This window comes from Solanum verrucosum, unplaced genomic scaffold, assembly GCF_900185275.1.
Source record: "Solanum verrucosum unplaced genomic scaffold, falcon-dt-bn FXZP01000049.1, whole genome shotgun sequence".
Classification (NCBI taxonomy): domain Eukaryota; kingdom Viridiplantae; phylum Streptophyta; class Magnoliopsida; order Solanales; family Solanaceae; genus Solanum; species Solanum verrucosum.
The window spans coordinates 10,114,315-10,135,336 of NW_026020221.1; the positions used below are offsets into that span (position 1 = coordinate 10,114,315).

The following is a 21,022-nucleotide window of genomic DNA, read 5'->3' on the forward strand; positions in this document are numbered from 1 at the left end:
AGGTTTCAAGAAGGGGAGTTTTTCTGTGATGAAAATTTTGGATTATTTTTTTGTTGGGTCAGATTTTGGCATGAAATTTTTTGTTCATTCAAATGTTTTCATGTTTTTTCGGAGAAAAATGAAACGTGCAGAGAACTACGTTGAGAGAGACAACACAAAAGTATTAATTTCGACCCTTTTTAATTGTATCATACTATTTGTGTGCTTCTTTTCCATTAAACCTTGTTATAGGCTTATTTATGACAAATATATCCTGGTTTTAAACTCTGTTAAATACTAAAACAAAGTATTTGAGAAACTAAACTTTGTTGATAGTTGAGGTGTGTTTTCCGAATTTTCAATAATTTAGGTATGAAATTAAAAGAAAATAGTTTAATTAAGAAAAACATGTGTCAACAAAAAAAAGCCATGTTTATGGAAATTTTGGGTCAGACACGCCTGAGTGTGTGTATACACACATTTGGTCCAGTCCGTATTAAAGTGTATTTATCAAACTAATGAGTGATAGTTTAAGTGTATTTTCACGCTCTCAAAAGTTTAGAAAACTCAAAAAAAAAAATGAAAGTTTATTGTGTTTTTGACACTTAATTCTTAAAGATTCTCAAAATATATTTTTCAAATATATTTAGGGTAGAAAAATGTTTTCTTGAAAAGCAAGTGGATTTCTTACTTATTTTCTAATGTTTGGTAAGTAAGCATGAAAATATTATTCTATGGATGCAGGATGGGATGGGGAGTGAGGGTTCGGGGGTGGAACGATCAAGGGATGGGAGTTGGGGGGATTGAGTGGATGGGAGGAAACAATAAACTTGAAATGCCACTTATATAATTTGTTTTCCTTACTTCTATTAGAAAGTCATTTTTCTTATTTTTAAGGAATTTATTTTCCTTTAAACATAGAAAATTTGAAAAATGTTTTCCTCAATACCAAACACTTAGGGCCTGTTTGGAAGGACACCCTGGTAATTGGATTTGGTGTAATTGGTGTAATTACATTGTCTTGCCCTGTTTGGAAGGACATGTAATTACTTGGTCAGCAGGTAATTGGTGTAATTGGCAGGGGGTAATTACACTCTACAATTTACAGGCAGAGGCTGTGAATTGCTGGTAATTACATGGTGTAATTACCACCTGATTACTTTTTCATTTTTTTTAATTTCTATTTTTATTTTTTTTGTTTTTATTCTTTTTACTTCTATTATTTTAATTTCTTTTTATTTTTATTTTTATTATTCTAAAAAATTGTAAAAGTCTATTTTTTATTTTATATTATTATATTTCATTTTATTCTTGTTCTCAACCTTACTTTACGTGATTCTATGTAATTTTCTCGTATTATCTATTTCTTTATGCCATGTTTATTTTTTCATTAGCATAATTTTATTAGTATTCTAATTTTTAAATTAAAATAGAATTTATTGTTAAGTAATGTTATAGACTTACGTTTTCTTTATTATGAAGAAATAAAAATAAATCATATTTATTGCTATGTTGAAGTTTGTTATAAGAGTATTATGTTAAATTTTTTGTTTTGAATTTATTACTTATGTTATATTTTCAGTTTCATTTGTTTTAGTAATATTGAATTTACATTGCACGTCATTTTTTAATTAGACTTGTTAGATTATATTTTTGTCAAACATTTAATAATTTATGACATTTTATTTATATATTAATCTTTTTATCAAACATGCATTTCACGATGTTCGTAGAAGCTTCATACTTTTAGTTTTTATGATCAATTCAATTGAAATATATTAATTTGAAAAAAATATAAATCAATTATTTTTTAATAATATTAGTTAAAGAAAATATGTTTATTAATTAATATATTTTCAAAAAAGAATATATATCTTAAATATTTAATTTAATGTCATTTATAAAGTTTCTTATTTGTCTAGTATAAATTTTAAATAATTAATTTTTATTTTTAAAATTTAATATAATTTTTTGATTGGAATTGTGTATCCAAACAGTTTATGTGTAATTACACAGTGGCATCCAAACAAGACATGTGTAATTACAGTGTAATTGCATTGTGGCAACCAAACAGGTCAGTATAATTACTAGACAGTGTAATTACTAGGCTGGTAATTACTACCCTAGTAATTACACCAATTTCAATTACCAGGTGATTAAGGGTCTGTTTGGAAAGTCACCTGGTAATTGAAATTGGTGTAATTACTAGGGTAGTAATTACCAGCCTAGTAATTACACTGTCTAGTAATTACACTGACCTGTTTGGTTGCCACAATGCAATTACATTGTAATTACACATGTCTTGTTTGGATGCCACTGTGTAATTACACATAAACTGTTTGGATACACAATTCCAATCAAAAAATTATATTAAATTTTAAAAATAAAAATTAATTATTTAAAATTTATACTAGACAAATAAGAAACTTTATAAATGACATTAAATTAAATATTTAAGATATATATTCTTTTTTGAAAATATATTAATTAATAAACATATTTTCTTTAACTAATATTATGAAAAAATAATTGATTTATATTTTTTTCAAATTAATATATTTCAATTGAATTGATCATAAAAACTAAAAGTATGAACCTTCTACGAACATCGTGAAATGCATGTTTGATAAAAAGATTAATATATAAATAAAATGTCATAAATTATTAAATGTTTGACAAAAATATAATCTAACAAGTCTAATTAAAAAATGACGTGCAATGTAAATTCAATATTACTAAAACAAATGAAACTGAAAATATAACATAAGTTATAAATTCAAAAAAAATAAAATTAACATAATACTCTTATAGAAAATTTCAACATAGCATGCATAAATATGATTTATTTTTATTTTTTTCTTAAAAAAGAAAACGTAAGTCTATAACCTTACTTAACAATAAATTCTATTTTAATTTAAAAATTAGAATACTAATAAAATTATGCTAATGAGAAAATAAGCATGGCATAAAGAAATAGATAATACAAAAAAATTGCATAGAATCACGTAAAGTAAGGTTGAGAACAAGAAGAAAATGAAATATAATAATAAAAAATAAAAAACAAACTTTTACAAATATTTATAATAATAAAAAAAGAACTTAAAATAATAGAAGTAAAAAAAAATAAAACAAAAAATAAAAATAAAGTAATTAAAAAGTAATCAGCTAGTAATTACACCATGTAATTAATTACCAGCAATTCACAACCTCTACCTATGAATTGTAGAGTGTAATTACCCTCTGCCAATTACACCAATTACCTGTTGACCAAGTAATTATCTATCCAATCAAACATGACAAATAATGTAATTACAGCCAATTACACCAAATCTTATTACCAGGGTGTCCTTCCAAACATACCCTTATAGATTTCTCAATATAAACATGGTACTTGTATCTCCTACCCCGGATGAGTAGCCATTATAAGTATTAGAAGTATGGAACTTCTTGTCTTTGAAATCATCAAACTTCTCACGCTTCATTAAGCTCAAAATATTATGTTGAAACTATATCCAAAAATGGATAAGATTTTATCATTGGTGGTGGAGGAGAAATATCTTGGAAGTCATCCAAATAGATATGTATCATTCGCTCGCTAATGAAATTTGAATTTATAAAGTTAGACAAAGCAAATGAAGAATTTATTTAGATCTTGAAATTTTTAGAAGACATTTCATTTTGATCTAAACCCTTGACACTGTTAAATTAGGTCTTAGGCGTAACTCACACCCTAAAAGCTAGCTCAAATGGAGGAGGATTGCCCAAGCCTTATAAGGAGTCCACCCATCTCATTAACCACTGATGTGAGACTTTTGTCATTCTTTAACACCCCACCTCACCCCCAGTGCTTAGCATTTGGTGAGTGGGAAATTTTAATTTTGGGGGCCCCAACATAGGGTGAGACGGGCCCTGCTCTGATACCATGTTAAATTAGGTCTTAGGCTTAACTCACACCCCAAAAGCTAGCTCAAAGGGAGGAGGATTGCCCAAGCCTTATAAGGATGCAAACGGGTTAGTTGCCTTGTATCCAAAAAAGTAGACACTGCCACTTTTCAAGTTGTGTGATAATTCAAAGTCTCTATCAAAAACCAGGTCAAATTGTTGTTGAGGCACCTTCTCTGAGTTGAGTGTCCCAAGAACAAGTTTCTTGCCATCAATATTCACTGACAAGCAGACACTTTCTGATTTATCCTTTTTCAACTCACCTAGAGATGCCTGTGAAAGATGCAACACCATCCCATCTCCAGGCTGTACAGTTAAGGGCTCTCCACTTTTCACCTCAGCACCCCAAAACTCCATAGTTGCTTTTAGGGTTTTAGAGAGAAATTAGGGTTTTAGAAGAGAAATGGAGGAAGAGAGAGACGAAGATGATTATGATGAGGACATCCCCTCACTCTTGCAAACAGTGGTATACCTGAGCCTAAAGAGGTTGGGAAGTCTAATGCTGGAAAGGATTCTGCTTCAGGAAAGCAGAAGAGGAGGATTGCCCAAGCCTTATAAGGAGTCCACCCATCTCATTAACCACCGATGTGGGACTTTTGTCATTCTTTAACATACACATATTTGTATACATTACGATATTCAAACAACCATAGGAAGGGTAGTGAGTATTATGTATCGTGAAAAATTTCATCACACTCGACGAACATATAATATCATTAGACAATTACTTTCTAACAGGGGCAGATTTACGTTGAACCAAGGGGATTCATCCGAACCCTCATCGTCGAAAAATTACACTATATATATATGATTAAATTTTTTATTTATGTGTATATATATATAATATTGAACCTCCTGAACATACACCAAAGGCTTAGCTCAGTGGCGTTGGGGGTTCAAGAATTCGCGCTCCTGCACGTGAGGTCACGTGTTCGAATCCAAACAGAGGCAATTTTTTATCAGCTTATATTTTAGGCGGGAATTTAAGATTTATTAGTTTAATCCCTAATTATAAAGTCAAATATTAAAAAACCTTTTTTTTCTTTATTAAAACCCTGATAATCCCTAATTACAAAGTCAAATATTAAAAAACCCTTTTCTTCTTTTAGGATTTTTTCACGTTTTATTTTTTTCATCGCTCTTCTTCCTTGCTCTGGTTGTTGGTTGTTGCTTGTCGTTGTTGGCTGCTCCTTATCACTGCTGCTTGCTGCTTCTGTTGGATTGGTCATTATTGAAATCTTGAAGTCTATATCCGCAATCGTTTCTTTCATCTCCATTAATAACTACTTTGGTATGTTTTTGGTTCCCTTTTTTCTTCCTAGATTTCTATATACCTTATTTCGTTATTTCTTGATGTGCTTTCTTTTAGTTGGCTGAATTATTGATATCATTGAAGTTTCATTTTTTTGTTTGGCTTATTTAATATATTTTCTTAATCTAAAATTGGAGAGATAGAGAAATATAATGTAATAATCAAATAACCATTGCTTAAGCTTTTTGGTTTTGGTTCTTATTGTGTGTATGCTTTTTTTTTTAATAGTTCTGACTTCTGAATGTGTGTTTATTTCTCTTAAATTCTAACTAAACTTTTACTTTACAATCCAGTCTTAATATTTAATGAAGAGGTATTTTACCCCAATATCGAAATCAAGTTTAGCCTCTCATAGTCATAGTCAATCTAACCAAGAAGAAAATGTCAATCATTCTGAAGTACCATCACATTCTTCTCAAGAATTTGATTTGAGTACTTTAAAGTTTGATCCCGGTGAAAGAACTCCAATATTGAATTATCATCCAAATCATCGTGATGTTATTAGAAGGGCATATCTTGTGAATGGTCTCAACCTCGCTTGGAGGTGCATGAGTACCCTCAAACAAATATTTCTGGAGCAATGCATCGTTTTAATCATGAATGGTTTGATGATGTATATCATGATTGGTTGGAGTACAGTGTTAGTAAAGATGCAGCCTATTGTTTGTATTACTATCTATTTAAAGATCATAATATTAATCAAGGTGGAGGTGAAGTATTTTCATTTACAGGATTTAAGAATTGGAATAAAAAGAGTGGTCTTGACAAGCATATTGGTCGGCAGAATAGCCCACATAATCGATAAAAAAAGAAATGTCAGGATTTACTACGGCAACAACAGTCGATTCAATCTGCATTTGAGAGACAATCTAATCAAATTAAACATGGATATTATATCCGCTTAAGTGTTTCGGTTGATGTAGTAAGACTTCTCATAACTCAAGGACTCGCATTTCGAGGTCATAATGAATCTAAATCATCTCTTAGTAGGGGTAATTTTCTTCAGATTCTCTCATGGTAGGCAAAAAGATGTGATAAAATTCATGATTCTGTACTTGAACATGCCCTCAAAATGATCAAATGACTTCTCCAATAATTCAAAAAGGTATTGTGACTGCATGCAAGATAGAAACAGTTAAAGCTATTCTCGAGGAACTAAATGGTGACTACTTTGCCTTACTAGTTGATGAATCTTTTGATATTTCACGCAAGGAGAAAATGGCTATTGTATTACGATATGTTGATAGAATGGGATTTGTGATGGTGCGACTTATTGACATTATTCAAGATACTAGTGCATTATCCTTGAAAGAGACAATTATTAATTTACTTGCTCAACATTCTTTGAGTCCATCACGTGTGCGTGGACGATGTTACGATGGGGCAAGCAATATGCAAGGTGAGGTCAATGGACTTAAAATGTTGATTAGGCAAGAAAGTAGATCGGCTCATTCTATACATTGATTTGCTCATCAACTTCAACTAACTTTTGTTGGGGTCTCTAAAAAGTGTGTTGAAGTGGGAAAACTTGTAGTATTGGTCTCAAATATTTTTAATGTATTGGGATCTTCTTTTAAGCGTATGAATGATTTACGAGATTCTCAAAAAGCAGCAATTCAAGATGCATTAGATATGGGTGAACTGACAATCGGTAAGGGCTTGAATCAACAACTTGATCTTTCAAGAGCTTGTGATACTCGTTGGGGATCTCATTATAAATCATTTAACAATTTTATTTTTATGTTTGGCTCTTTTGTTGAAGTTCTTGAATCACTTGCTCTTGATGCACGAAGTATGGATGAAAGAGCCAAGGCAATGTGACATCTTGAATCTTGTCAAACATTTGAGGTTGCGTTCATGTTGCATTTGATGAGAGATGTATTAGCAATCACAAATGAGCTCAATAAATGCTTACAAAGAAAGGAGCAAGATGTTGCAAATGCCATGCTACTTGTTGAAGTAGCAAAGAAAAGGTTGCAAGTTTTAAGGGATGATGAATGGAATTCTCTTATTGCTAAGGTATCTATATTTTGTACCAAACATGAAATTTTGATACCTAACTTTGAGGAGCCATATGTTAGCTCTTTAAGATCACGGCGAAGACTTTCTCACTATACAGTCTTACATCATTACCGTGTTGAAGTGTTTTGCAATATTATTGATTGACAACTTCAAAAGCTTAATGATCGTTTTAATGAGGTATCTACTGATTTGCTCCATGGAATTGCTTGTTTGAATCCAATTAACTCGATTTCAAGTTTTGACAACGAAAAATAATGAGGATGGCTGAATTATATCCAGATGATTTTGATGAATTTAATATGGATACTCTTGAGAATCAACTTGCAAGTTACATTGTTGATGTTCGTGATGTTGATGAAAGGTTCTCTGATCTAAATGGACTTTGTGATCTTTCCAAAAGATTAGTCCAAACAAAAAAACATTCAAATTATCCTTTGGTGTTCCGCTTAGTGAAACTTCCTCTACTTCTACCAGTTGCCACTGCATTCGTTGAAAGAGCTTTCTCGGCAATGAAGTTTATCAAGAATGACTTGCGAAGTCAAATGAGTGAAGATTTTTTTAGTGGTTGTTTGGTGCCTTTTGTAGAAAAAGATGTATTTGATAGTATTCCTAATGATGCTATTATTAAGACATTTCAAGATATGAAACCTCGCAGAGTACAATTGTAATGATCTATTTAAGTTTTTAGATATATGTACGTGCTCTATTATTTATGTGATTAATTTATTTTTTTAACCCCCTTGATGAAAATCCTCCCTCCGCCACTGCTTTCTAATGAAATTTTCATAATTGGCTGCGTAAACAAAGAATAATGTGTCGGATTTACTTATAAAAGGCCGAATAACTAGAAAAGCGATTGAGAAATTACTGAAGGAAATGAGGCATGGTCAAGGACAAGTCACCATGGAGGTAAGTAACTCTATCTAAACTATTGAAAATTCAAGGATCTAAATTCAACAAGGAAAACAATATTATGGTTAGATGGTTCAACATTGTCAAAAATAAAAATGTTGATCCATTTTCATTATGAAGACAGTTCAATACCAAGAATAAATCGTTACTACTTTTTATTGGTTTTTATGTTTGATATTGGATTATCAAATAATAAATCTACTTATTTTACATGTATAAGAATCATCTATGTAAATGTGAAATGTAGATCATTTCAAAGAGAATTTTATCAGGTCAATTCTATATGCACTTATAAAATTATGTTGTATTCATGACTCATGAAATAAATAAGATAATGAAAATCAAAGATGATTAAATGGCTGATTATGCGACTTATGATTTTCTAGGTATACATCAAAGGTCAATGGTTCAAAAGAAATCAAATTAACTGATTGTCCGAACATATGCGACATATGTTCGATCACTATAAAAGTTTAAAGAGAAATATGGTCATTTAGATGCAATTATTTTTTTATTTATGAATAACATAAAAAAGATGCATGCATATATTATAAAGTTATTCCTCGTTCATGTATAGAATTTTTGAGTATTTGTTTAGCTAAAGAAGTGAATTGGGAACTGGAGGAAAATAATTTTGAACAAAGTTTCTTTGTCCTTCGTTAGATAGGAAGAGGAAACTTTTATGCTTATTTAAATATATAAAAACTTCTTCTAACTCTTAAAGAATTGAGAAGAGAGTCTCCCTTCATGTCAACATTGTCACTCAACTCGACTTCAACTTTGAATTTGATTTGATCAAATAATTCGATTAACTGACTAATATTTAAATCATTTATTTTTAATGATAATTGTTTTGGGGCTTATCATTGGTCAAATATCGTTAGCATATTAAACGAGTGTCATTTGCAAAGTGTCGAACTTATGAATAAACAAAATGTAATTTTTATTTCTTTCATCATTTTTCTTCGCTGGAATACTCGTCTTTTCCTAGACAAAAATGAAATTTATTACTTTCTTCTAACATTAGTCTAATTTAGAATATCAAAATATAGTTAATATGAGTAATTAAGTAACAAAAATTCTGAAAAAATAATTTCTTAAAGAAAGTGTCAAGTCAGACTGTAATGGAATAATAAAATGAAATGGAAGGAGTAAGAAGTAAAAATAAAAATAGTTTTAAATTAATATGGTGTTTGATTTTGATATTCAGTATATATATATATATAAGTTATGAGTGAATCCATATACTAGTAATACATGAATAACCAAACCTTGCATAAAATAATATATAAATTTTTCATAACTAATTTATGTATTATTAATATTTGTGTTACTTTAACCAGCTATAAATTTTATACTATTATGAAAACGTTAAGTATAAACAAACAGGGGATGTAGCTCAGATGGTAGAGCGCTCGCTTAGCATGCGAGAGGTACGGGGATCGATACCCCGCATCTCCATCTTTTTTTACAACAATGTTAAAAAAACAGTGGATTACAAATTTACAATATAAGAGAAAAACATTTAAAAAAAATTGTAATATATACAATAATAATAGAACAAACGAACAATGTTAAAAAAGCAGTGGATTACAAATTTACAATATAAGAGAAAAACATTTTCAAAAAATTGAAAAAAGGTCAAAAATATCTTTATGAAAAATAGCTCACAAATATCATTCCTCCGTCTATCGGTCTAAAAGAGTAAAAAGTACCTCTAAGCTATATTTTTTTAACTTCTTAATAGCCCTCAACCTAACACCTTAAACTATAATCATTTTGTTATTATAGTTATAATCCAAAACTATTCATGTTCAATTACATTAACTAATTTCAATCTCTCTCCCCAACTTTAATGTAATTTCATCCTTGCCCTACCCAATTCACCAAAATATTGAGCCCCACAATTAGTAGCTTTATGGTCCATACCTATCTAAACTCTTATTTTGTCATATTAACATTATATTTCGTGTCAGAGTTATAATTTTTATTATGGAGTTCAAAATATGAAGAAGTAAATACACAAAAAAAAAAAAAAAAAAAGTTCAACTTCTACTATATATAAACAGTGTAATTTTCCGCTTAAGAGAATTTGAATGAACCTCTCGACCCTTACCGCATGATTACTGGTAAAGAGTCAGAGCTCAAACAAGTTAATTAATCATACATATTAGTATTTCATGATAGAGAGAGAAGCATGTCACATTTATATAATAATAACAGAACTACACATTATTAAAAAAAAAAAAGTTCAAAGTCAAATTTGAGTTTTTTTTTCTTTGATTAACTCCCAAGTTTCTTCACATTTGATTGCTTATGCAGATGTGCATAGCTTTGTAGTTACATACTAAATAATTATAATTCCCTTTTCCTTAAGTACACTCTAATCCTACTAACTTCATAGTTAAATTTCCTAAACTGCTTTCCTAAATCTACCTCACAAGCAAAGGAGAGTAGATGTTATGCTTGGAGAAAGCAAAATAGTATTGGCTTAATTGGGGATAACCGCCGAAAATCCTCTGTTCTTATAAATCCTTCATATCCCATCACCAATTTGCCATCAAATATCGACATGTTGAATGTCACAACAACTAAGGGTGTATGAATATCAGTTCGTCTTCTTTGCATTCTCTTATCGCGACATCCATCACATTTCTTGATGTAGATGGTAATACATCACAGCATTGTCTTCTTGGTGATAGCAACTGCATATATAATGTCATTGATTAGACCAAATGTTTCACAAAGTAAACATAGAATGGTACTCAACAGTACAGTCAAACATTTCTATAACAGTATTGTTTGTCCTCATATAACATAATATGTCATTGATTAGACCAAATGTTTCACAAAGTAAACACAGAATGGTACTCAACAGTACAGTCAAACCTTTCTATAACAGTATTGTTTGTCCTCATATAACATAATATGTCATTGATTAGACCAAATGTTTCATAAAGTAAACACAGAAAGGTACTCAGTAGTGTAGTCAAATCTTTCTATAACAGTATCGTTTGTCCTCATATAACATAATATGTCATTGATTAGATCAAATGTTTCAGAAAGTAAACACAGAATGATACTTAGTAGTACAGTCAAACCTTTCTATAACAGTATCGTTTGTCCTCATATAACATAACATGTAAGATTAATTTCTACAGAAAACACGGTTGTTATAGTGAAATGTTGTTAAAGAGAGGAACATTACCCGTTTTCTGTCGATTTCTAGCTTTTGTGAAACAACTCTGATTTCTTCTAGTCTTCTAGGTGACACCATTGTGATAGTACAATTCTCAGGGGTTTTTTTCCTGTAAATAGTCTTGATTTGTCCATTAATTCCAGTAGACACATTATGTAGAAAATAAACAAGCTGTCTTTTGCAAGGATCAGGTTCATATGGCCTTGTATCAAAGTCATAATGTCTAGCTAAATCACTCATTTGCCACGGAAAATAACTCTCCTGTATACGTAGAGCATCGGGCAAGAAGATGTTATAGCTGAAAACTTGAACAGCGTATCCCCACGATACAGAAACTGTCCAAGTAAACCAACGATCGTAGCATACTGTTTGCTGCAAAATACGATGAGGATCGTACTTTGCAGCATCGTATAAATGCTCCAGAGATTTCATTTTCGTCATGTTTGGAAATATAGGATCATTCATCTCCAAATGATGCAGAGATACCAAAGGTCTCAGTGTATGTGCAGCCAATACTCCAAACATATTTCCTCTTACATCCAACTGGTATTACAAATTCCAGAAAAAAAAGAAGTTTGTGTCACTTACCTATTAGAATAAAATACCTTTTGAAATTCGTATTGTAACATTTATGTGACTATAAAAACATGTCATCAATTATAAAACACAAAACTTACAGTACTTCAATTGTTTCCAAATAGCAAATTTTAACACTTTCTGAAACTAACTATTAAGTGCTCATTTTATGGAACGTCATAATACGTAAACGTGCCCTTTAGCTAACATATGTGTCCTCCAACTTTGAATGTGCATAAGTAGACACTTAAACTTGTATAAAGTTAAACAAGTAGACAAACATGTCCTACGTGTGACATAATACACATAGGAGGTCATGTAGGATGTCACATAGGACGTGTATGTCTACTTGTTCAATTATATACAAATTTAAGAGTACTCTACTTATGCACACTCAAAGTTAGATGACATAAATATCAATTTAAGTCAAGTTAAAGGGAACCACATTTTTATGTATTATGCTAAATGGAACAGAGGAAGTAATTAATCATACCCAACTCTAATATGGTGACATAGAAATAGTGTAAGTAACATGTTCTAACTAGTTAAATTAGACTCAATATAAACAACTATAACAACATGTTTAGTCAAACTTTCGAGAGAAAAAGTTACGAAAGAAAAAAAGGTACCTGATGAAAACCGGGTTCATGGGTTAACCCAACACCAAGCTCAGCCAAACATGAATAAATCCTAGCATCACTACCAAAAAGGTGAGGGTACCTTTCGATACACGCATCAAACACTTTGCCAAGAACTTTAGCTAACGGAGAACTTATAGCAATTCCAGCACCACCAAACGCCATTTCATATGAAAAAGCTTTATTCATCAAAAAATGTTCCGAATTCGATCCAATATAATACCATAGTCCATGATCATATTTCGATAACGTCTTCAACAAATTCTCCGTAAAAAAAACCGTATCATCATCTCCAAAAACATACCACCTAACATTCGAATGGTTCAATGCAACCGTTTCGGTTACAACACGAGCCACACGTATCGCGGAGGGTGTCCCTCCGCGAAACGTGTACTTAAATCGTGACGTGTCACCTGATATACAAATCGGAGGTAATGAAGAATCGTTAGCGTTGTTCATATAATTAGGTGGCATTTTTTCAAGAAATACACATCCTCTCATATTTCGTCCTGATTTCCACCACATCTTCACTAATTCTTTTCTAGCGGACCATGCGTTCTCGTTGGACGCAATTCCGAATACAATATGTTCAAGATTTGTATCTGATGATAATGATGACGATGATGATGATGAATCATTTTGGAGTGTAACTGATGTGTGGAGTGATTTTGTGTTAGGAATTGAAAAGTTGAAACACATGAGATAGATTATAAGTATGAAAGAAATGATCATGATGATATTTTTGACACCATTGGAACATTGATTTTTGTTGTTAGATACTTTAGATGAGTACATTTTTTATTTATTTTTTTGGTTTTTTGGAGGAAGAAAGTGAGAAGTTTTGGATTGGATTTAGTTAGTATTATTGGTGAAGTGAAGAGAGGGAGGCAGAGCCACTCTTTAGACCCGTAAACAACGCCCCAAGTAGAGTATGAAAATTTGACTTTTTTTTTTCTTCAAAATTAGTTTATGTCCCACGTGTTATAGACTATAATACAAGGAAATATGTATGCACTAAAAACAAAACAAAAATATAAAAATAAAAGTATTATATGATGACAGCTTAGGAATATGGTGAAAAGATTAATATTTGTCCATTTTAATATTAGAGATTTCGAATTTGAGTTCTTGATATAGAGTGTTAAACTCCTTATTAAGTATACTCGATGCGAATCTATGTGATATAATTTAATAAGATATAAGAAAAAAAATTCTTATATTTTCTTTATGTGATACAATTTGAAGTACATGTAATGGTTAAATTAAATAATTTTAGTGTGATTAGTTGTATTATTATAGTTTTTGTTTGTGATATTTATATAGTCTATTATTTATTGTGTTTTTTTATCATAACATTATTTTGTTGTTCTAATTGGTGTCCTTTTTTGTAGGATTTGTGTTACCTTTCTAGTTAGTTGCTATGTTTTCTTCTTCTTTGTACTTGAATTTATTACACTTGAGTTGAATGTCTTTTGAAAACAGTCTCTCTACTTTCATGGTGTAGTAGTAAGGTCTGCATACACTTTACCCTCCACCTAAGTTGTGCGGACTCTTCACTTTCGATGCCGCACTTGTGTCGGATTCTCCAAAAACACATTACTTTTGGAGAGTCCTACTTGTAAGATTTCGAAACATAGATCTTTACATACCCTACTTGTAAGATTTTGCGAGATATGTTATTGTTATTTATTCCGACATTAAATTTTTCATATTTTTAAAATAAGTTTGCATACTTAAAAAATTCCAAATATTAAAAATGTAACTGCAAAGACATGGTCAAGGACTCCTTTAATTTATTAAATAATAATTGTGTCATAAAGTGAAATATTGGGAATAGATGATGATGATAGTATAATAATGTTTTAAGTTTTGGTTTTATGTATTAATTTTTCGGATAGAAATTCCAAGCGGTGGATCTAAGTGCATGAAGATGACGTAGAAACTACTCCATTACATAATACTATTTTATTTTATTTCAAATAAATAAATAAATTACTTAAGTAAGAAAGTTTGTGCATAAATTGAAGTTTAAGAAAGTTGCATGGTGGTGACTGGTGGTGTGTTAATTAAGCAAGGATGTGGTAATTTAATGACAAATCACGTAAGGTATTAGAGATTCCCTCGTATTATTAAAATTAAATTTCTTTCTTCTAATTTGGAGTTAATAATACTATACCTCTTGACATAATGACGATTAACGATTGAGAAATAATACTGCTCCACGTGTTGAATGTGAACGATAACTTTCTTATGCAATATTTTTCGATGAGTTTTTTACATAATACATATGTCTTTTTATTTGGCGTTAATTGATCTTTATGATTTTTAATTTTGGGTGTGTATAAATACACATTTAAATTTATATAAAATTAAACAAATAGATACATTCGTCTTATATGACACCCTATATGACAATTTTATATCCTACGCGTGTATTATACTACGTATGATGCGTGTGTCTTCTTGTTTAATTTTATACAATTTTAAGTGTTTAGTTGTGTACACCTAAAAATAAAAGGCATAATCAACATGAGTTGTCGTAAAGTAGTGGAACTGCTCCACACTTAACAAGAGATCTTGAGTTCGAGTCATGAGTATAGAGAAAATCTTGTTATAAGGAGTGTCACCCTTAAATGGGCCCTACAGTGCGTAATCCAAATTGAATCGAAGCTCTAATACGAACTCTAGACACCGAATAAATTTTTTAAGAAAAATAAAAATAAAAATATAAATTAAAAGATATATTTATGTATTATGACGATCTTTTCTAATACATTAGGGATGCTATTGATATGATGGAAGTTATTATTTTACCATAGGCGTGAAAGTGCTCTTAGTTTTTCTTCTGCAGTTTGACAAAATTGTTGCTTTTGTTTAGCTTTCTGTTTTTAGTCTTCAAGTTTGAAAAGTAAACCATTGGCCTAAATATTTGAAAATATTTTTGGAGATAAAAAAACCCCATTTGTTTATCTTTCTGTGTTTTGGTAATTGAAATTTCTACTATTTGGTGACCTTTTTTGCTAATTGAAATTATTATTTGGTACATAAACAAGTCTTATTATCACTATAAGAAAAGTGTGAATTACCTGAGAATTTTCCTAGGAATTAGCATGAAAATTTGCAGAAAAATAAATTTCCTACAGATTTTCATTTTAATCCCCAAGAAAATCTCCATGTAATTCACACTTTTCTGGTACTATAACTAGCTAGGGGTGTTAATGAGATCTTTAAAAACCGGCCAAATCAATCTAATCAAATTGCACTCATATTTTATGAGTAAAAAGATAATGATATTATTTTTCTAATATATATAGTATTTTTATGTTCATTTTTACTTATTGGACTTATGACATATCTTAATGTATATATATTTTATCATGGTATTCATATTAATTGGTGTATAATTTTAATGGACTTGAAAAATAATCTGAAATGAATAATTAATGTTAAAGGTAAACAAAAAAATATAATTAGTTTTCTCTTTATATGTTTAAGTAGACAGGTAAAATTGACAAGTAAATATAAATGGAGGGGGAATTAGTTTAAATTTAAGCGTCTTAGTTTACTATTAATGAGATGATTTATATATCATCACAAAAAATTATATTTAAATATTTTAGATCATAAATTTTGAAAGTCTTCCTCTCCCCACCCCGAAAATCTATTTTCAGTCACACAACTTAATATAAATTGAAGTAACGATAAAAGCAACATGTTAGGAACGACAAATCAATCTAGTTATAAAAATATTTCTACAGAATAATTAAAATAATTGCTACAAAAATAAATATAAAATAAAAGAAGTGGTTAACTTCTAAACCTTAATTAGAGCTTGAGTTACACACAAGGAAGCTATAAAAATATTATACGACCTCCTATATTTGTAGTGGGCGTATCCAGCTAATTAGTTATGAGTTCATTTGGAATCATATTTTTTTTATTTTGACTTATACATGTGTTAAATATATATATAATAGATTTTAAATTCAATAAATTTAATAAAAGTAATAGAATTATAATTTTATATTCATAAAATTCAACAGCAGAAACATTACTTTTACTTCTATTTAAAACACTTTTACTGATTTGTCAAACACATAATTTTTCGATAAAAGTGTTTTTCCCCCTCAAAATAAGTGTTTTTGACCTCTCAATAACAATACCAAACAGATTCTTAATCACTTGTACATATAATATAAGCTAGTCAATGAACATTTTCCATCATATTAGGGTTTGGTGTTGAAATGTTCAAACCATAAGCATTATACATATGTACGATGCGTATAACCTAAACCTATACATATAGGTTTTCACAAATTGTTATAGTAATTAATTTTGTGGCTTAATCCTTTTTAGACTACATTGGAGTTCACAGAGAAAAATAAAATATACTTTAATTTATTTTAAAAGAAAAAGAATGACCTAGTTTGACTTGACACAAAGTTAAAGTAAATAAAGAAAAAATTTCAATCGTGTGGATCTAAATTAAAGTTATGTCGAATGTATCAAAGTGTCTTTTAATCTTATGGCCGTAAACATGTTCCGTAGAAAGCTAAAATTAAAGTTATGTCAAAAAAGAAAACGGATCATTCTTTTTAATAGACTAAAAAAAAATCATACTTTTTAAAACCGAAAGTTATAATTTCGCATCTCAAGAAAAATAAATTTGGTTATGAGCCTATGCTACACCCCTGCTTGGGATGGGTTGTCCATATACTATGCTAAATTGCTAATCAACCAAAATGCACTAATATTTAGGTAGTAATCGAATATGGTTAATATAGATGAATAAACCTAACATCTAGAGTTGGCAAGTAAACGGGTTGAGTTGTATTTGAGTGAGTTGAAATGGGTTAATTAGATGTCTCGGGTTTGAGCTTTAAGTATGAAGAAAATCTTGTTAGGAGCGTCACTTCCGAATGGACCCTGTAGTGCGCGATCAAAATTTAGTCGAGGCTCCAATGCGGGCTTCGGACACCAGGTGAAAAATTAAAAAAACCAAAATAAATAGACGAATTATTGATGCATTCAATAGTTACTTGGTTTGAAATAAACTAATAAAATGTGGGTCATAACTTATGCTCAACTCTTACTAAGTTTTAATTATTTTATTTTCTTTTATAAAATTTTAGTACTTAATAAAACTATTTTTTGTTCATTTTCGAAAATATTTTAATAAGATTTCTCATGAATCAATTTTACCATATATCGGGTGTGTTTGGTATGAAGGAAAATGTTTTCCATGAAAATGTTTTCTTGGAAAACAAGTGGATTTCGGAAAATATTTTTTAATGTTTGCTTGGTGAATGAAAAATATTTCCAAAAATATTATTTATTTTTGGCTTAAAACTAGAAAATATTCTTTAGAAAAATAATTTCTGACCTGGTAAAGTAAAAAATGAAATTTTAAAAATTTGAATTGTTTTTCAAAAATATATATTTTTTTAAATTGACGGGGTGGCTTTGGGGGGGGGGGGGGGTAGGGATGGCGTAAAAATGATTTATTTTTTAAAAAAATTGAAATATTTTCAAAAGAATTTTTTTTTAAAAAAAAAAATTGACGTAGGGTGGCGTAAAAAATGATTTTTTAAAAATTTGACGAAGGTTGGCCTAGGTGGGGGTGGCGTAAAAAATGATTTTTTTTTTTAAAAATTGAAATATTTAACCAATTTTTTTTTTGTGGGGGGGGAGGGGGGAGGGGGTAGGGGTGGTAGGTGTTGGGTGAGGAAAAAAAAATCTTAAGATTTGAGATATTTTTCAAAAGTATTTTATATTTTCTTATTTTGTTTGTTTGCAGGAGGGGGCTGGTTTGGGGGTAGGGGTAAAAAAAATATTTAAAATTTAAAAAATAAGAAAATTAATTTTCTTTTTGGATGGGAAGGGTTAGGTGGTAAGAAAAAAAATATTGAAGGATGAAGTAGAGTTTTGAAAAATGTTTTCCTTAATTTTTGAAGGGAAGTCATTTCCTTAAATTTGAGGAAAATGAATTGATTTGGAAAATATTTTCCAAAACATTTAAGACAAACAAACATGAGAAAATTGAAATACATTTTCCAAAAAATATGTTTTCCTTCATACCAAACACACCCATTATCTCTCAATTTTTGATAAACTTAAAATGAATTGAATTGAAATATATTAAACTAATAAATAAGCGGTTAATTTGAATGAGTTACATTTTCATGAACTAAATTTACCACCTCTACTAAAATTACTTAAATAAATAAGGTTGTCTGAAAATTCTACCATCTCAAGGGTATTCAATGTAGATTAGTTGTGAACTGAAAAATAGTGGGATAGATATATATAACTAGGCAGTACAAACTAATTGATATTGTAAAGTTTAATTGTTCTTGCAAGTTACATTAAGTTTAACTAGGGATACATGTGAGATTTAGAGAATCTTCCAGTTTTGAAAATTCATAATCAAATAAAATGAAGATAAAATTATCATCACATTGCTAAGCCACTGTTTGACTTCGATTATTTTTGTTCCAAAATTCGAAGTAATAATTGGAGATCATTTCAAATAATTGTTTAAAGGTTTGTGTTAGGGGTGGCTCAAAGATAAGATTAGTAAACCTTTCTTTAGATCACTGAAATATTGAAACCCCAAAAAAGTTTATTAATGATAAATTCTATGATTTTATTTTCACTTAAAATAATAATGAAGACCGTAAAAATAGATTCAAATATTTTAAAATTTAGAATTAAATAACTCAAATCTTCATATTAATAAATAATATTTTTATAATAACATTCGAGGTTATGTATTGCAAACGCATGACTAACATCTTATCAAGTAGAATTAATCTTTAGTTTTACATTACTATGTGAGATTAACTAAAAACTTTATGTCATTTAAGAATACCATATTAAAAACAACAAGTATATAAAAATAAAAAGGATAACTCTAAATTATTATTTTCTTGTGTAAACTTATATATTTAAGACCTTTTATTAAATTTTGATTTAGGTCACTAATTTTATTGAGACTCATTTGATTTGTGTTGTTGACACCTAATTTTGACCTTTGACAATGCAAATTAATTATCGAGCTTCTTCAATTTTAAAAATATTAAAATAACCGTCTTTGAAAAATATAAAAATATTTTAAAGTCATTTTTAGGCTATTTTTGTCATTTTCCTAATAGAATAAATAATGTATATATTTTTTATATGCTTATAATATATAGATTTTTATAATTATTATCTTTATGAGTGTTGAGAAAATTCTTTCAATAAATAGTTTATTCTCAATTACATATTTATTTATTAATTTAATTTAAAGATGTCTCATATTTTCTCGAAAAAGTGATTCTATTGATGTGATTTTGTATGAGATTGATGATCTCTATAAGATTGATATTTCAATCTTTCTTCTTAAAACGTATTGATTTGACCCATTAGCTGAGCCAAACAAGTTGTTGCCAGAATGAAAACTCGTATAGAATTTCCTAATTTGTTCAAAGCGATTAGAAAAATTTATGTTTTAAAATAATTATTTAATCTTCGATAGTTGTTTTATCTTGTTAAAGTGAAGAAACTCAATAATTAATTATAATAATTTGTCTTATTTCAATTCTAATCAAAACAAACCAATTTAAATAATTTTGGCTAAATTCTAAAGTTAATTTAACTATATTTTCAATCAGACCAAATCCTAAATACAATTATGGCTATATATTTCAATTCATTTTCATGCCTATTTCTCGCTACAAACTTTGTTTTGTTAGTTTCTGCTTTCCGAATTGAACTCGTGGTGGTGGAAAAAGGTCCATGCTTGTTTGTGCAAGCTCGTTCTAGTTGCCGCTCCTGTTCTTAGTAATAATTATCTTAGTCTTGATTACAAGCTTCATACGTGTGTTAGAAGCTTTGTTTTAATTTGACATTGTAAAATCATATATACACGATTCGTTTCCTGCTTATTAGTTAATTTATTTATGTTTGTTTGGTAATTTATTTTTTGATATTTCTTTTGTATTCAGTTGGATTTAACTTAAATTACGTTCATGAATACGTTTCCTCTATTTGAATGCTTTAGAACTGTACATCTTTTAAAAAAATGAATCTGCTTTGATGAATAAATCTAAAGTATTAATACTGTTAGAATTTTCGAAGAATATGGATTAGACCGGAAAGATTATTTGAGAATTTTCAAATTGATTTTGATTTGCTGTTGCTTACTTGCAACCACCATACCAAGATTGACTCATTTCTCCCTCTTGCATCTCCGTTGGGCTTCGAGGCCCAACACTTCTTTTATTGAGTCGACCTTGATGTTTTCAAAGAAAGGAAGGCTGAAATGTGGTGAAAGGGAAGCAAGTATACAGATTTCGGAAGCCAAAAGTGAGTTGTATACACTAATATACAAGTTGATATTCATGATATACAGTAATGGTATACAATTGGTACACGAACGAAAGTGGGTTTAAAACCCAA

General features: G+C 29.5%; 3 protein-coding genes and 1 non-coding gene across 4 annotated transcripts in view; 2 read left to right on the forward strand and 2 right to left on the reverse strand.

Annotated features, from left to right (window-relative positions):
* Positions 1 to 21,022, reverse strand: part of LOC125831174 (ethanolamine-phosphate cytidylyltransferase-like) — a 912,135-nt gene that overhangs the window by 135,238 nt on the left and 755,875 nt on the right. The gene's annotated exons all lie outside the window — the stretch shown is intronic.
* Positions 6,314 to 7,510, forward strand: LOC125831527 (uncharacterized). Its single transcript, XM_049510697.1, has 5 exons — positions 6,314 to 6,637; positions 6,812 to 6,884; positions 6,996 to 7,050; positions 7,153 to 7,252; positions 7,412 to 7,510. The coding sequence occupies exons 1-5, from the start codon at positions 6,314 to 6,316 to the stop codon at positions 7,508 to 7,510; spliced, it is 651 nt and encodes a 216-aa protein (XP_049366654.1).
* On the forward strand, positions 9,556 to 9,628 carry TRNAA-AGC (transfer RNA alanine (anticodon AGC)). The gene has a single exon. It is a non-coding gene; the product is annotated as a tRNA-Ala (tRNA).
* LOC125831172 (uncharacterized) lies at positions 10,442 to 13,378 on the reverse strand. Its single transcript, XM_049510357.1, has 3 exons — positions 12,572 to 13,378; positions 11,376 to 11,909; positions 10,442 to 10,872 (listed from the first exon to the last, which is right to left on the reverse strand). Exons 1-3 carry the CDS (start codon positions 13,373 to 13,375, stop codon positions 10,759 to 10,761), a joined length of 1,452 nt encoding a protein of 483 aa, XP_049366314.1. The 5' UTR covers positions 13,376 to 13,378; the 3' UTR covers positions 10,442 to 10,758.

Coding starts and splice junctions, on each gene's coding strand:
- LOC125831527 (XM_049510697.1), top strand. CDS start 6,314: ATGACTTCTCCAATAATTCAAAAAGGTATTGTGACTGCATGCAAGATA. Junction 7,051..7,152: donor GATGAAAGAGCCAAGGCAAT/GTGACATCTTGA, acceptor ATGCTTACAAAG/AAAGGAGCAAGATGTTGCAA. Junction 7,253..7,411: donor GGAATTCTCTTATTGCTAAG/GTATCTATATTT, acceptor CAACTTCAAAAG/CTTAATGATCGTTTTAATGA.
- LOC125831172 (XM_049510357.1), bottom strand. CDS start 13,375: ATGTACTCATCTAAAGTATCTAACAACAAAAATCAATGTTCCAATGGT. Junction 11,910..12,571: donor ATGAACCCGGTTTTCATCAG/GTACCTTTTTTT, acceptor TTGTAATACCAG/TTGGATGTAAGAGGAAATAT. Junction 10,873..11,375: donor TAGAAATCGACAGAAAACGG/GTAATGTTCCTC, acceptor TTATATATGCAG/TTGCTATCACCAAGAAGACA.